This window comes from Nicotiana sylvestris, chromosome 8 (genome assembly GCF_000393655.2).
Source record: "Nicotiana sylvestris chromosome 8, ASM39365v2, whole genome shotgun sequence".
In the NCBI taxonomy this organism is placed as follows: Eukaryota; Viridiplantae; Streptophyta; class Magnoliopsida; order Solanales; family Solanaceae; genus Nicotiana; species Nicotiana sylvestris.
The window spans coordinates 203,386,141-203,404,608 of record NC_091064.1 but is presented as its reverse complement, the minus strand read 5'-3'; the positions used below and the strand labels follow the sequence as shown (position 1 = coordinate 203,404,608).

Genomic DNA, 18,468 nt, shown 5'->3' with positions numbered 1-18,468 from the left:
TAGACAATTTTAGAATTCTGATTATGAAGAGAGACGCTGACAAAGTTCCGTTTTTTCCCTGTAGAATACCATATATTTTGGTTGTGGCTGAGCACTATATTAAATTCCATTTGATGAATTTCTCTCCATTGCCCCTTAGATTACTGACATCTGTCACCAATTAGACTTAATGGACAAGATTTCTTCTCTCATTTAATCCCACAAAACCAAGATGTACTAAGTACAACATAGTAAGAATTATTTGGTTTAAAGAAGATAAAATCCTTCAGTCACACCAAAACTCGGAAGAACAATTGTTTTGACAATTAATGAACATGTTATGTCCTAGAATTAATGTAGGATTCGGTAATAATTTTTTCATTATTTATTTTAGTTTAATCAGGCATTGAATCTTGTAAATATACAGATAAGACTATTCACAATAAATTGATCATATATAATTTTTTTGAAAATTTCATTAAAGCATATCACATGTTCTGTAGAGGTAATTCTTCGATTCACAATAAATGAATGCCTAAAAGAGTATGTCACATGTCATGTAGGACAATTTGTGATTTCTAATCATCTTTTAATGGAAAGGTCATCAATTATTGCTCAAGAGTGAAATAGTTTTGAATGACGATACGAAGAGGGTGATCAATGTTATACTATAGGAGTTCCTTTTAAAGAATTATTTGATAGAAATGATGATATATTAACATAAAATTGTTATATATAGCATTGCATATGATAGGGTGGTCCTTCTTGTATATATATAGTGCCATTTAAACATTCTTAGTAATATAGTAGCATTGCATAGGGTGACCCTTTTATAACATTTTGAGGTGACACGTACTAAAACGTTAATTTTCTTCTGATTATTTACTTCGTTAGTATATGTGGATCTCACTAATAAGTTAAGATTTGTAGTTCTTCAATTCCATGAAAAAATAAGTACTAAATTAAATGAGAATCGATACGTTCCTTTGGATAAATAACTAAAGATTCAGCCAAATGCATCATTCAATCATTTTGGAACGTGGGGCAACACATAATATTAGGTCAATATTACGAAATATATGCATAAAATATCTAATTTGGCAGAAAGACTATGGATTCACGCGTATTGTATGTAAAAACAGCCTAAATCCGCCCTTGATTTCCAGTAATGTATAATTGTACAAGCACCTTGAATTTAATCTGCCACTGCTCTTTGTACCACACCTTTAAGCATAATATGAATAAAACATTTTTTGAAAAAGAAAAAAAAAAAACTAGCAGTTTACAGAAGGAAGGATATACTATATGTTTGTTTATAAATAGAGCTGAAGTCTTACCAGCTCATTCACCTCTACTCCTACACAATCTACTCATAAGCAGTGTTTGCTTTCTGCTTCTAAAATCTCCTGTCTTTCCCTTATTAATCTCAGCCCTTTTAAGAAGAAGAAGATTCTTGATAAAACATCAATATTCAATCCCTTTTTGCAAGATGTCAACCTTTCTGTTGGCCTTGTTATCTTTAGCAATATTGTCTACAACTATTCTTAGCGCCGATGATAATCAATACATAAATATTACAATACTGAATAGCGCGATTGCACAAGGCGCAGGTAAAATACTTGGCTGCAGATCAATACATTCTTCCTTAAGTTAAGTTATACGTAGTTCATAAAAATTACGTAAAAGATAATCACATGCATGCAGACTAATTATTTATTTTGTGTTTGAGCCATGCAGTATGCCTAGATGGAAGTCCACCAGCTTATCATCTGGATAGGGGATATGGTAGCGGACTTCGCAGCTGGATTATTGTCATGGATGTTAGTTACAGTAATTAATTACTACTATTTACTTTTTGTCTTTAACATAGTTAAGTCACCAGATTAAACCATTAAATATTCTGCTTTAATTTGCTTGCTTACATTACACTGGAAAATTTGGTACTTTTAGGGAGGCGCTTGGTGTCAAAGTATATCAGATTGCCTTAGTCGTTCAACTACCGAATTAGGTTCTTCTAAGCAGATGAAGAATGGATCTCGGTTTGCTGGGATACTTTATAATAATCCCCAAAATAATCCAGGTTAATTAAGCTTAGTACTATTTTCTATTACTTTGTTTCTTTTCTCTTTATATGCATAAATTTTTACACACTTCTTCTAACGTTAAGAAAAATTGGAACGGTAGACTTTTACAACTGGAATAGGGTGAGGGTGAAGTATTGTGATGGTTCATCCTTCACAGGTGATATCGAACAAGTTGACCCTGTAAGTAATATTATGTCATATATATTGATAAACATCGCTACATAATTTGGTGATTAATATATCCCGTAACATTTCTACATTAATTAGGACAACAAGCTGTTTTTTAGAGGGGCAAGAATATTTAAGGCTATTATGAAAGATTTATGGAGCAAAGGCATGCAAAATGCTGAAAATGTAAGAATATCAATTACTCTCTGGCTTCATAATATTCATAGTTACAAGTCACTTACTACCTGATTATACCTTTCTCTTCTACTTTTTTTAATTCTGATTTCTAACTAGCTAATTCTTAAAAAACAAAAAATGCAATGTTAGGCAATTCTGAGTGGAGTTTCAGCAGGAGGGTTGGCTACAATTTTGAACTGCGACAAGTTCAAATCCCTCATGCCAAATGATGCAAAAGTTAAGTGTGTCGCAGATGCAGGCTTTTTCATTAATGGGTGAGCTTTTCTTTCTATATATGCATAAATCACTTAAGAAATAAAAGTATCGATTACGTACTATTGATTTATTAATTATGTCTAATTTATGTTTATGCCATTGGAACTAACTCAAGCCTTTCGTGACATATACATACAGCAAGACAATCTCTGGTACTTCAGATATTCAAGAGATGTATCAGAGAGTTGTGACATTACATGTAAATTCCATCATCTTCTTTGTTTTAGTACGATCGTATAATATATACTTAACAAGTAAGTGCAAGTTAGATTCTTTTTCTATAATATTTTTTTTTCTCTTGTTGAAGGGATCGGCTAAGAATTTGCCTCCATCTTGCACATATGCAATGGAACCAAGTCTGGTAATTAAGAGTTTAAGTTTTTTGGAAACAAAAACCTTTTTCTTGTGGCATATATATAAATATTGTTATCTAACATTAGTTTTCCTTAATAATGGTGCAGTGCTTTTTCCCTCAGAATGTTGTTCCATATGTCGAGACTCCATTATTTATAATGAATTCACACTATGACACTTGGCAGGTCAAGAAGACAAATATTAATTTCTCTCGTTTTAAAAATTTCCTTAGTTTTATTCTTTAGTTTCAATTAAATATAAAAGAAATTCATTCTAATGATTCAAATTACTCTAACTCTAACTCCAGATTGAAAATATTTTGGTTCCTAAATACCTCGATCCTCAACATGTCTGGGACAATTGCAAGAAACAAATAAGCAACTGCACATTTAGCCAACGTTTAATTATTCAAGGTTAGTTAGCACTACTTCTCTGGCGATTAACTAATTAATGCATACCTTCCTATCACATATGTATAAATGGCTCTTCTTCTCCTCTAATTCTTTTTAATTTGTTTCATTTTTAAATATAGTTTTTGGAGGGGAATTTTTGAAGGCATTTGAGGGACTCAACCCTTCTTTTACGAGCGGTTATTTCATCACATCTTGCCATTCTCATGGTGCAATTATGTCGACGAATTTCTGGTTGAGTCCTACCTCTCCAAGATTACTTCATAAGGTAATTTTTTTTTTTGTTTTATCCATATAAATAAAATCTGAATACTTTTATGTTTTGAATTTTATCATTCGCGCCCTATCATTGTTAGTAGTTGTAATATTTATGGTTTTATCTGTGTAGACAATTGGTGAAGCTGTTGCGGATTGGTTTTTTGAGAGAGCAGGGTTTCAATATATAGACCTATTTCCTTGTGCTCGAGATTGTGAGATATAATTAAGTCAGTGAACTTCTGTAACTAATAGGCTTACAGATGTTGTACTTGCTGCTCATTTGGTGATTCGTAGCGGTTGAGGAGGAGTTTATTAAAGTTAGCTTTGTGTTTTACAATTAAATCCTATTATTCAGTAACAGTTTGTTTGGATGGTTGTTACCCATTGTATTGTATCGTATTGTTACTTTAAATAACAAATTTTCATTTTGATTGTTACTTAAATTTTATTGTATCGTACTATCGTATCGTTAAATTCGTCGTTACATAACGACGAAATGTGTCACTTTATGTAACGACCGATTTGGTGTGGTCTCGCCGTTACCTTGTCTTTTTCTCTCAATCTCACCTTCTATTATTATTAAATTATTTTATTTTATCATTTATCCTACCTTTTTAAAATAGTAATTTTACGTTGTATCATAATTTTTCTTTATAATATTACAAGTTTATTCTTCATATTGCTGGTGCGTGATATCATAAAACGATGACAAACGACACAATCTATCCAAACATTGTATTTATCAAATAATACAATACAGTACAATACGATACATTATGAAACGACACATAACAACCATCCAAACAAGCTGTAAAAGTTTCTAATTGTTCAGCTTATCACAGACAGTGCGCAACCTACTACTCTTTACGCATATTTTGTTAACATGAGTAGTTAACTTCTTGATATTAAATATACTAGTTAGGGTATGCCCGTACACTGCACGAGCCCAACATGATAGATCTCTTTTTAATTGAAAAACAACATAGTAACATTGTTCTTATAAATAAGATTTTGCAAAATTTAATTGAGAAAAATCTAAATTCAACATCAGAAAACCTAATGACAAAGAAAATATCATTAAATAATAGTAATGCTTTCTATTTTGTGAAACGCACACTTAATTATTTCACACTATTATCACCTAGTGACTCACATATTGACTTCTAAGGTAACCTTTATTCTTTTCAGTTACAAATTTTTGATAGATATAATCGCATATGTTACTGTTTGAGTAATCACGCAAGAACTATTGAGCAAGATACAATATGTTGCACATTCAGCTAACATGGACGAATAGTTCGTGTGTCAAAATAAAGTTGAATCTCTTTATTTAAGATTACTAAAACTAAACAGATTGAGTATGACTATTCATTCAAAAGAGTAACATCTTATTAGGCCGCACGGATTGGCTCCAATATTGCTACAAATCTACTTTAACTTCAGCTGAAGTAAAAAGCTTATCATCAGCAATCAACTAAGAGAACAATATCAAATTATTATTTTAGCACAATCACTGATCATGCATTTACACATTAAAATGGACTTTACAGCATAAGATATTAGTCCACAAACAATCAATCTGATAAAACATTGAAGTAATCAGAGTTCATGAACCAAAATGTGGCTTCCAAAGGTTTCTCCTTTTCATATATCAAATATGAGTAATAAGGAACTGAAGCTTCTCTTTGCGGTACCTTTTCTGGTATTGCTCTTGACTGCCTTTTTTAGGACTACTATCTACTGTAAACAAGTAAAGAGAATGGGAATCAATACATGATTTTTCTAAGCTCGTTCCTAAGGAACTTAGACTTGAAACTTTATCATATTTCAAGAAACCTCTAAGTACTAAGGGCAATCTTTTAACTTGGGGCTTTAGAGCACCCATTTGCTGATACAGAACGACAGTAAAATTAGTAAAAGCGAATACTTAAAATTCCTTGGGACACTGCTCACTCTATCTCTGCACTTGAAGTATAAATTCAATCGGCTTGTGACATGCTAATATGTAAAGGATTGAAAATTGTAATATCAACCTATTGAAGAGGATTTAGGCAAAACCAATTAAACAATTAAGTAACAGAACATCAAGAGAGCTATGAGAATGGGAGTGTAGTTTTCTCTTCAGATAATTTCTAATAAACTGAATATATCAGGAACAAACACAAAAACAAAGTTAAGATCCATTTTCATTCACAAGTTCAGTGGATTAAGTTACAGAATAGACAAAACTGTGAAGGGGAAGAGGTGTAAGTCGTTACCATACATATATGAACCCAAAACGAATTTCTTTTTCGGTAGCAAAAGATCCTAAAAAGGTAGATACTTCCTGCGGTTGGCAAGCATAAATAGGAGTAAAAAGAAGATAATTTTGTGAGAAAGAAGCAATTCTAAGCTGCATTATATTATAATTATATCAATTAAGAATCCAGAGGAAAGAAGAAAATCTCACGCATAAATACATAATAGGACTCACCTTTTATATCTTTTTTATAGTGTTGGTGGTTCTAGTTTCAGCCCTGCGCTTGAAGATTCAGATATCACATTTGTTCTTTCCATTTCGACCTCATTTGTTCCTAGAGCCTTGACTTACTTTTTGCTTCTCTCGCCAATATTTGGTGCAAAGATCTGATCCTTTTCTATGTAGGATAACACGGATAGACTTGTATGCACATTGTCAGAACTTTTCAAGAATGATTATCTAAATTGAATTCGGAAGATTATGTCCGAAAACATATCTAGGACATTGTTAATGTGCGTGAGTTATTTCTAAAAGTGAAAGATAATTTTTTAGATCTAAAGTACCGGGTAAACTAAGCTGAAATGAAAGTACCGTAAAAGTACATATAGATGAATTTTTCATGCTAAAAATAATTAAATTGTGGGTCACATAATAAGAATATTCATAAAATATACTAATACAAAATAACTAATTGGTCTAAGTTTGTACCTGTCACATGCTGTGTCAAATATATCTTTTGCTGTCATGTCGAGCATTTTTTCAGCTACATCACCCAAAATTACTGCAGTTGTAGAACCACTACCATTAGTAAAATTAATCAGGAACATATACATGCAATTAAAGATGGTATAATATATGTACATATATGATATATTTGCTAAAATGATACTTCTAAGTATGGTAAAACTATAATACCCGAGGAAGTAATGTTGTCCATTTACACTTGGTGCAGTCAAAATCTCTTCTTTCCTTCGCTCGCAACTTTTATTTGCAGCCCAAGCACTCAAGCACACAAAAACTACTACATGTTATTTGATATTGAAATTTCTGCCTCAACGTGACAACTTCCAATTTGTCAACGAACAAAAAATTACATGTTTATCTCTGTTTTATAAATAAATTTGTACACGTTTAAATATCTACTACACTTACCGAAGTTTGTGACTGAATTTTTCCAATGAGGATAATTTGTTGTTGAGCAGGAATCATCATGAGAGAGGCGGATGACCGTGAGAAATTGTCTGATGCATAACTTGCAAGCGTCTTTGTTTGAATTTGCTCTATCGTCACAACATACAGGGTATTCAATATTGGTGTACACATACATATTTTAGTTAGAGAATAACAATAAAAATCATATACCAGTTGATCAACTCCAACACTTATGGATAAGCGGGGATCTATTTGTATTGTTGAGTTGAATATAGCTTGCAGTAATAAACCTGTATATGCCACAATCTTGGTCTAATATTGTATTCTCTTTTTCTCTATAAAAAAATATATAAGGAAGAAATCTGAGTACACTCGTACCATTATAAATTCCTATAATCCTTCTACGGATTACTGGATATCCTTCATCGTCATTGATTTTTGGCTCAATTTTCTGTTGCAGTTTGGTTCCTTCGACTTCTGGAAGTCGAATGATCGCGAGAAGTTGTCTGATGCATAACTTACAAGCATGTCTTTGTTTGAATTTGCCTATCGTCACAATATACATGATAATTAATATTGGTGTACACTTACATATTTTAGTCCGAGAATAACAATAAAAAATCTTATAACAATTGATCAACTCCAACGCTTATGGATAAGCGGCGATCTATTTTTATATTGTTAAGTTGAATATAGTTTGCAGTGATAAACCTGTATATGCCACAATCTTTGTGTAATATTGTATTCTCTTTTTCTCTATAAAAAATATATAAGGAAGAAAAATGAGTACACTCGTACCATTATAAGGAGATATTTCTATAATCCTCCTAAGGATTACTGGATATCCTTCATCGTTATTGATTTTCGCCTCAATTTTCTGATGGAGTTTGGTTCCTTCGACTTCTGCGAAGTCCTGCCACAAAGTGAGAAGAAGCCAATTTTTTTCATGACAAATGTAAGAGTATATGAATAAATTATTGAATATATCTATTTATAATGATATATGTATATTATATTCTGAGGAGTCAAATTGTGGTGTATAATGTAAAATATTTCAGTATACTTATTGTCTGTGAAAATAATTTCCCGGCACCTATTTAGAACTCGACCTGCATATTTTGGAGGGCCATAATAGATAATTTCAGCAGAAAGTTTTGAAAATAATGAAGTATAATACGGTTCATGTATTTCATAAAATCATATATTTCATCATACTAATATTGGGTAGAACTGAGTTACCACTTTCAGCAGCAAGATCAGCAGCAATGTGGTACAAATCAGCCAGATTCAACTTGCTTGGTGGTGGCATTAGTATATCTCTATCACTATTTTGGTTCCACTATAATTTTTCTATTAAGCACACAATAAAATTTGTGTAAAGGTCTTTAGTATAAAGTGGATGAAATTTTAACTCTTGTAGTGGAGATTAAGTATGTGTGGAAGAGCTTAAGCTTGTCGGCATAATATTAAATGTCATCGCCCAAGTGACCCCTCTAATTTACTGCTCCTGTGGATTGTTAATATTCATCAGAGATGCAGCTAACTTATAATTATAAAAATTCGATTACATTATACGAACGATAGATGAAATTACTTCTTCATCTTCTAAAATAAGATTTAGAAATCTTCTTTTTCTCACTTTTTCATTCTCGACCTATGCCAACAATTTGGACTTTACATTTCTAATCTGGTGTCTCGATCATTATTTGGTTGATGTTGCCTATTAGCGCCATGATATCTTGGTAACAGCGATAAAATTTATCGGAAAAACACAAGGTATGCAGAAATCAAGAACATTATGTAAAAGTTTTAGCTAGTCATTATTCAAAAGAAAACTGAGTACAGATAGATAAGTGCAATGACAAATAAAGATTGCAAAATAACTCAAAAGACAGAGGCTCAAGCTATATTATACATATATACAAATAGAGAAATATATAGAGAGAGAGAGAGAGAGAGAGAGAGAGAGAGAGAGAAGAAAAGATGACAAAATTACGAAAGAAAAGAAAGAAGACGAAGACATGACCGTCAAGAATTCATATCAGAAGTTGTTGTTGAAAATACAGAGCACGTAACCTTATATAAAGGGTGGCACATAGTACACACACTAACATAGTCAAAGCGAAAAAGAAATTAGCAGCCAACACAGAGAGCCCATTAGAATAACTATTAAGCAACAAATATAGTACAGGTGCTTTATACTTCTCAGTGATAGATAATCTAAAACTTCAACCATTTTTTTGGCTGAAATAATCTTTTAAAATATTTGAAAGGCTTTTTATAGATATTTGGATATGAACGCAACAAATAATAATAATTAAAAATAAAAACTCAAAGACAACAGAAAATCTCGGAAAGTCCTAAAGATTCTTCATAAAGATCAGTTCAAAGACCAAAACTATCAAAACCCAAAATTCTGCAAGAAACCAAAGAATTTTTTATTGCAAGAAGTAGGAAACGGAGACGAAACGTGAAAAAAAGGGAAGAGAGAAGAAGAAACTAATTAAGATCAGATGATAAATGAAAATTAGTATACCCGCTTTCAAGCAGGAATTTTGCCCTTATGAATGAGTGAAAAATTAATTTGAGCTTCATTCATGAGATTAGAATCCTATAGGAATCTTGAAGTAGTAATTACTTTTGAGATTAAGTGTATTTATCTACTATTCCAAATTATGCGCCCAGGTATCAATTTCGAAACATGCATGAGTAAGTAAATCAAAATAAGGACCCAAAAATGTGAAATAAATAACGAAAATGTGAAAACCTTATTTCCAGAGATTGAAGTCTTAGCTTCATAAGCAAAAATCACAATATGCAAAGCCCAAAATTTAATAATCAGACCACATCACATGCCATATCATGGAAAAATTAGATCATTGCAGAGAAAAATTAAAAAGATCTGATATTGAAAGAGTAAAGGAGAAAAGGCAATTTATCCAACAAAAAAGAAAATTGAAAAACTCACCAAATAATTGTGAAGCAGTCAAAGTTCAACTTTTGAGGAGTAAGAAATATACTCGTACGGTAGTAAAGAAAGTGGCACACGTGTAATTTGATGGAGAGCCTACCCATGTTCAATAGGCCCACAAAGAGCAAAAGCCAACGAATAGGCCCAAATATTGAAGTACAAATTATAGATAACTATATTTTGTACAGCAAATTACTCGTCGTGTTCGTCCTCTTCGAACTCTCGCTTCTAAATATTAGTAATACATTAGGTCAGTCCATGCATTAAAACGTTACAAATAATAAAAATATTTAAAGCTACAAATAGGTAGGCAATATTTTATTTGTTCATTTTTCAGCTGTATTTTTCCTTTATTACATTTGATTTTCAATTTATTTAATTTCGTAAACTTATCTTAGATTATACATTTGGTGTTTTACTTTTGGCACCTTAACATTTTTTTATCTTTTACATCAATTTACAAAGGTTAAAAATGAGTTGCCTGTCTGAAGGAAAGATAAATTAATTAACCACCCCTAAACTTGACTCAAATTATTAGTATCTTCTTCGAACTATGCTCGGTCTTAATTACTCCCTCAACTTGGCCTTTTCAGAGCCATTACCCCCTAGACGCTGATGTGGCAAAAAGTGTGGATGCATTCACCTGCCACGTGAATTTTTCTGTCTATGTGACAGTTTTTTGAAAAATAAAATATTTTTTTTACCTTTTTAAGAATTTTACTTTTTAGATAATTTTTTTCGAATATAATTTATAATAAAACTTGGATAGATCTACATTATTTAGGCTAAATATTTTTATTTGGATAAAAATAATAAAGTTTTAGATAATCTTTTTTTGAATTTGACCTGAAAATAAAAATTTATACAATTGAAATAAATAGTCAAGGCATCTAAAAAGTTATAAAAAATACATAGTTTGAAATTAATTATTTTGGCTATAATTTGTTATAAAGTTCTAAATTACGGTGCCCTAAATTATTATTTTTTACAAATTTTACTTAAAAAGGTAAAAATGCACAGTTGAAATAAATAGTCATTGTATCAAAAGAAGAAATAAAAAGAGTGTACAATTGCAAGAAATTACAAGTGCAATTGTACTCTCTTTTTATTTCTTCTTTTGATGCAATGACTATTTATTTCAACTATGATTTTTTATAACTTTTTAGATGCCTTGACTATTTATTTCAATTATATAAATCTTTATTTTCAGGTCAAATTCAAAAGAAGATTAACTAAAACTTTATTAATTATAAAAAAATATTTAGCCTAAATAATGTAGTGATATCCAAGTTTTATTATAAATTTTATTCGAAAAAAATTATCTAAAAAAATAATATTCTTAAAAAGGTAAAAAAAAATATTTTTCAAAAAAAATGTCACATAGACAGAAAAATCCACGTGGCAGGCGAGTGTAACCACACTTTTTGCCACATCAGCGTCTAGGGGGTAGTGACCCTCAAAAGACCAAATTGAGGGGGTAATTAAGACCGGGCATAGTTCGGAAAGGATACTAATAATCTGAATCAAATTTAGGGGTGGTTTAAGGTATTTTGCAATTAATTAACTAGTCGGATATATAATTTACTAACAGTCACAAGAAGGTTACATTTCTGCCCTTCTTAGCAAGAGGATGTAATTTTGACATTAATGAGTTGCGAACAAATTATCTCTCCTATTAATGAGACTTTCATTCATAACATACATGTCTAAATTCTAATGAGTTGACATTTATTAAGCCTTTCACTTTAATAAAATATATTTGTTCACTCATAACGTACATGTCTAAATTCTACCAATTGTTTTCTCTATTTATGCCCTACAACATTGTCCTCTCAAAAAAGGTCAGCTTAAACCAAATATTCTTGTGCTATCAAAATAAAGGGTAAGCAAGATTTTTTTCTCTTCACCTTTAATTAATTAATTTGTTGGTTTTATTTCTTATTGTTGTGTGCCTCTTAAATTTATTTCTTGATATCTGTGCTTCTATATTTTGAACAATCTCCATTGTTTAGACATAAAATTTTAGGTTGAAAATGTCTTTTAATTCGCAATGGCAGAGCTTATTTTAGTTTTTACACAATAAGACATTTTGAAAAGCAATATAATTGCACTGAGATGTAATAGCAAAACTATTAGGTCAACTATTCACATTTGGGTGCAAGTATAACATTTTGAGATGGTAATTTAACGAATTTTTGACTGAAAAGATCTTATATTACAAGTAAAATTAAAGTAAGCATCAATGTGATTTTTTTAAATACTTGAGAGGATTTTTATAATTACGCGTAATATCTATATTAAAGTGGTAATCTATAGACACGAGTGCCCTTCTATTTTTAATACCATGATTCTAGTTTATATGATAAAAATCATGAAAACAATGCTATGAAACTTCTAATGTAACTAATTAATTGCTTATTTCCATAGGAATTATAAATACAAGGATGGCTTGTACGCGGATGATGACTTTGGAGCATACTTGTATTTTTTTCTTTATATTATCTTCGATATTATTAATAAATTGTAAAATATATCCTCCATCAATAGAATATGGTTGTTTTTTAGAATGTCTTGACTATTTATTAGTGGAAAGAGGCTTAGATCATACTCCTCAAGATGAATTAGAAAGTAAATGTAGAGAAGGAGTACCAGAATTTAAATGTGAGACTAAGCAATTGTATGATGAGCATCAGATTAAGGTTTGTGATGATCCCAAACGTTTCCCATGTGTTTCCCCAGTAGCAAGGTAATTTCACATATGCATTATTTGTTTATGAGAATAACTACTTTAAATTATTGTAATTTCATTTCATGATATAATAAATATACATGGAATGCAATAGATGCTTAATTAAACATTACAATTAATTCTCTTATTTATGACTCATAATACTGTTTGGAGATTTATATTAATAGTCCTGAAAGATTCAATTTAACATCTCGAAGTGTCATGATTTTTTTTTTTCAAATACGAGTTACGATTTAATTATTACTGTGCGCAAAAAGCAGTTGCCGGATAGGGACTAGGCCTTACCTTAAAGTTTTAATTTGATTGACTTCTTATTTGGTCGTGGTATTAGATCGCAAGCTTTCGTAAACCCTTTTATTTGAGGCAGAACACCTAAAAACCCATCCTAAGTATGGCCCCCTGAGCTTATATTTTGTGTTATCATTTTACCCCCGAGCTTATGTCACTACCCAATTTCACCTATAGATCGTGATGGCGTACAACACCACCGCTAGACAAGCCAACTAGTGAATTAAATATGTATTTCCTTTTTAATAAATTTTCGAGTAATTAAACTTCCCTTATTTGCAAGATATAAGAAACTAAAAGGTCTGAATAAATAAAACCAAGTAATTATTATTATTATTAAGCACGATTTATGTCAAGGTAGTACGGCCCGATCCAGAATAATGTGTACACTGTCAAAAGTCGAGCGGCACGAATCATAAATGCATCTATCTACTGCCGAGGAGTTTGGCCCGCTCCACAAGAAGAGGAGAATATTTTATAAGCATTTGATTTAGATATTATTGAGGTTTTATGCAAATTTAATTAACGATCTTCCACAATTTCTCCAACAAAATACTAATATCATTTAGGCATTTTGGATTAACAAGTATGATGCAAAAATTCTAAATAACTCATGAATTGGGTCCTAAAACTACCCGGATTAGAGCATAATAGTCACTACGCACATACTCTCGTCACTGTTAGAACATGCGCAACGGAAGCAAGCATACAATCCAGGCATCAAATACATGTAAACTAGACAACGCAATAATAACGAGATTAGAAGCACTAACCTCTTGAAGTAGTTGCACAAATCTTCAAAACAACAAGAATCCAGGGTTGCAGTCTTCTGCTATTTGCCTAGTAAAACCTTGGACGATTTTGCTATTGGGTGGGCAAGAACAATACAACTAAAAGGTAAGTTATTAGGTGAAACTAGTCTTCCTTTAATAGACCCGAAATTAAGCCACAATAGGGGGCTCAAAAATGTGTAGTAACTCAAAAGGATAACTTTTCTCCCAAACTACTTTTTACCCAAGTTTGTCCAGGTTTTTACTAGGTATAGCAGGGACCACATAACTAATAAGAGGCTACTAATTATAGTATTAATTCGAAATTAGCATGAATTAATTCTTACTATAATTAATTACAATTTATTCCACTAAAAAACTACAATTGAACTCCTCAATATGAATTTCGAAAATTCATTAACACTTATTTAACTCCCCATGTTAAGATTTCAAATACCAGCTAATTCAATTAAATCACTGAAAATATAATTCAATTAACTAATTAAATCCTTTATAATTCCGCTTAAACTATTTCATGTGACGGATACAAAATTCACCGGCCGGGTTTTCATATGAAAACTTATAAGCTTACATAAAGGGGTATCATCAAACCCAAAACCGAGTCATGGATTCTATCAACTAATTATTATTCACAAATGTTATTCGTTATTGTCCAATCTATTAGGCATACACTAACTCTAAATAGAGTCGTACCTTTTGATAAATCAAAGCAATAAACAAATTACATTGATCATATTAATTATATCAAGATTAGGAGTATAAGCTCATTTAATGAATTAGAGAAAATATTTTATATATTCAGTACAAAAATATCTTTTCTCTACTTGGTCCGTTCAATATACACTGAGGATACTAGCACAAGAAGTTGGAGTAAAACTACTCCCATAATCAAGACAAATTATACAATAATCTTGTGCTACAATCATCAAGATATTTTGTCCAACAATATCTTTGATTGTGAACATAGTTTATTAATTATGAGAACCAACAATTTAATCTTCTGTGCATGAGCTAAGACTCCATACACTAAATTGTCTACTACATAACTAAAAGGACACATGTAACAAATGATCTATTTAAAATAGTACTTTATTGAATTGAATAACTTAAATAAATAATTGTTCCATAAAGAATAAAATATAATGCTATGTCTAAACCGCATGGTTAATAGTATATCCCAACAATCTCCCACTTAGACTCATAACCATGCGTCTACTACTCTAACACTCATTCCTTCTACATGCTTGTCAAAAATCTTCTGTGTCAAGCTCTTTTTAAACGGGTCTGCCAAATTGTCCTCTGACGCAATCTTCAAGACTCTTGCATCACCTCTCTGAGTTATGTCCCGAATTAAGTGATATTTACGCTCAATATTCTTGCTCCTTGTATGGCTTCTTGGTTCCTTCGAGTTTGTAACTGCATCACTATTGTCACAATAAAGTACAATTGGTGCTTGAACCGAAGGAACCACATTAAGCTCTTTAAGAAAGTACCTGAGCCAAACAACCTCTTTAGTTGCCTCAGATGCAGCCAAATATTCGGCTTCCATGGTAGAATCAGCAACACATGATTGTCACACCTCCTTTTTTCACCTACACCCCGCTAAGGGACATAAATGGAGTTTTTTCAATTAAAGGACAATCGAAACGGGATTTTATTTAAAGGTTCAGAGTCGCCACTTGGGAGATTTGTGGTGTCCCAAGTCACTGGTTGAATCCCGAATCGAGGAAAAGAATGACTCTGTTTAACAGTCTGCGTACTAGAAATCCGGATAAGGAATTCTGTTAACCCGGGAGAAGGTGTTAGGCATTCCCGAGTTTCGTAGTTCTAGCACAGTCGCTCAACGGTCATATTCGACTTGATTATCTGATACAATGCATATTGAACATATGTGTGAATTTTAACTTTTAACCGCTTTTATCATAGACCATTTTTATCTAGAATTGCAACATCGTGAAAATATATCTCGAACCACGTCACATCAATGTACCCGTGATTACCGACATATTTCGACTCTGTCGAGATTTGGATTTGGGTCACATAAATGTGCACCCGAGTTTGAGAAGATAAATTTAAAGGCGCGCCCTAAGCAACTAACGTAGTGTTATTTTGGACGAGGCCATGAAATTTTGCTAAACAGCCCATTCCGGAATCTAAGCAACTTCACAAACACGTATAGAGGGCCCCGCAGCTTGTGCATTTTTTGTTTGGCGAGGCTCTTCTCATTTTTATTTTAAAGGTCGTCCTATAGTGATTATGTTTTCTATTTCGTTTGTCTCTAAAGTAAATGAAGAAAAAGGTCCTACTTTATTTGCATACTTACGAGTTATTATAGTTGAGTTTCAAACATGATTCGTTAAATCTAAATGAACGTAGTAAAAGCAATCTATTTGACAGTTATAGGCCCAGGTCCGACATATAAGGGGTAAAACCGGACCTAGGCCATACTACTTCAAATTGGACTTAGTTAATGGTTTCTATACATATTCATAATTTGCCCAACTAAAAATGGTGTCATTTTTGTTAATAAATTTCTACCAATTTAAAGTGATATTCTACTGGAATGAATGAACCTGAAAATATGATTTTTTATCCTAGACCACTTAGATGCTGAAATTAACAAATTGAACTTGTTCTTACGAAATTAGATAAGCAATTTGTTAACTAAAATAATTTAAACTATTGAATAATCAACCTATGGCCTGATGTGTATTTGGAACATGCTTTTAAACAAAATAGACTGAAATGACAAAACATTACTACTACATCATTAGTCATTATTAACTAAAAGCATACAGAAGGGGGGGGGGATTTTACAACTAAATTACTATAGAATAGGCATGTCCAGTTATACATAAACAAACACCTACATGACTCTAATAAAAGAAAGGTATTCTAATGTACATACAAACAAATAGACAACTATAATGAATTTTAAAACTTCTAACTCCTTATTTCTTTGTATTCATGCTTCAAGTTTCAGCCTAAAAAAATCAGTGTATCAAATTTATGTACCTGGTATTTGGAAAGCAAAGAGAAAAAGAGGAAGATCAGTGCAAAAAAACAGCAGTAGCATACACAGTAACACAGTCGTACAACAACAACCAGTAGACCAGTAGCCAACAATAACAGTAGCAGAAATCCCAGGAGCAGATTGAAAACAAGAGAATAACCCCCGCAACTCAATAGAACAGAGCTTGAAAAATCAGCAGAAATCCCAGGAAATTCCAAATTCAAACCAAACAATACCATAAAGCAATTACAATCAAAACAGAAGATAGGCAGGTGTAAGAAAACTGTCTTTCTGATCATGAACCCTCAAAGAAGAAAGCAAACTCAAGCTCTTCAACGTAAGCTTAGCCCTTAAACATTTACTCTATTCCTCACTTAGTAAGATAACATAGCCTATATGCACTCTCCTCTTTAGTTCTGAAATTTCTCCTAATTTTCAGCTCTTTTTCCCCTCTCTTTAAAATTCTCTCACTTTTTAGTCCTGAAATTTCTCCTAATTTTCAGCTCTCTTTTCCCTCTCTTTAAAATTCTCTCCCTTTTTAGTTCTGAAATTTCTCCTAATTTTCAGCTCTTTTTCCCCTCTCTTTAAAATTCTCTCCCTTTTTAGTTCTGAAATTTCTCCTTATTTTCAGCTCTCTTTCCCCTCTCTTTAAAATTCTCTCACTTTTTTTCTAAAACTTCAGTCCCCAACCCCTTTTATACAAATCGTCTCCCCCCCCCCTTCCAAACTTAGTGCCCGACCCCTTTTCCTTATTCAAATCAGAATTTTTCGACTAAAAATCTGATTTTCACTTTAAATTCCACTAAGGAAAGCTTTTTCTTAATTTCAGCCCCTCCATTCCCTTTGGTTCCTCATTAGTGTATTAATTAATACCCCACTAACAAAGCACTAACACTAAAATATAATCATAACTATTTTATTCCTAAATCATCCCTGGAACCCCTTAATATTACTGCCTAGCAACTGTATTAAAACTTTTAATTCTGCAATTTGTTCCAGCTAACAAAGATTTGAAAACTAAATCTGACTAACAACTATAACCAAACTTATTGACAGCTAAATTACTAAGGTCGAATCCCAATTGAAACAAACTGAACTGAATTTACAGAACTTAACAGAATCATTTAAACTGAAATTGAAACATTGAATCAATATGCACATGAATGCAGGTAACATGAATGCAGGTTCATTGTCAGCCTAATGACAATGCCCTGAAACTAAGTGGCCACAGATCAAACATACATAACAACATTTGACGAACTTATTGATTTAACAAACAAGAACGAATTAATTGACGAAAACTAATTAACTGATTATCTATAACATATGATAACAATCAATCTGAAAATAGATAATCAGGCAGTTTCAATCAGCATTAACAGGAACATGGGTTTATAATAAAATAACTAATCGACGAACTTAGTCGAATCGATTACACACATTGTAACTCATAACAATTACAGCAAACAGAAGCAATGCCAGAATTGGACCAAATAAAAGGTCTATTGAAGATGAAACAGGATTAATTAAAAAAAGTAGAAAAATCACACTAATTACTA

At 31.8% G+C, this 18,468-nt stretch overlaps 1 protein-coding gene across 1 annotated transcript; it reads left to right on the top strand.

Annotated features, from left to right (window-relative positions):
* The first annotated feature begins 1,344 nt into the window (after positions 1-1,344).
* Positions 1,345-4,143, top strand: LOC104222012 (pectin acetylesterase 8-like). The gene is made up of 12 exons (XM_009773185.2): positions 1,345-1,589; positions 1,717-1,799; positions 1,930-2,059; positions 2,164-2,243; positions 2,331-2,417; positions 2,559-2,683; positions 2,823-2,883; positions 2,992-3,045; positions 3,146-3,223; positions 3,346-3,451; positions 3,571-3,716; positions 3,837-4,143. The coding sequence occupies exons 1-12, from the start codon at positions 1,469-1,471 to the stop codon at positions 3,927-3,929; spliced, it is 1,164 nt and encodes a 387-aa protein (XP_009771487.1). The 5' UTR covers positions 1,345-1,468; the 3' UTR covers positions 3,930-4,143.
* The last annotated feature ends 14,325 nt before the right edge of the window (positions 4,144-18,468 follow it).

Coding starts and splice junctions, on each gene's coding strand:
- LOC104222012 (XM_009773185.2), top strand. CDS start 1,469: ATGTCAACCTTTCTGTTGGCCTTGTTATCTTTAGCAATATTGTCTACA. Junction 2,060..2,163: donor TAATCCCCAAAATAATCCAG/GTTAATTAAGCT, acceptor TTGGAACGGTAG/ACTTTTACAACTGGAATAGG. Junction 3,224..3,345: donor CACACTATGACACTTGGCAG/GTCAAGAAGACA, acceptor CTCTAACTCCAG/ATTGAAAATATTTTGGTTCC.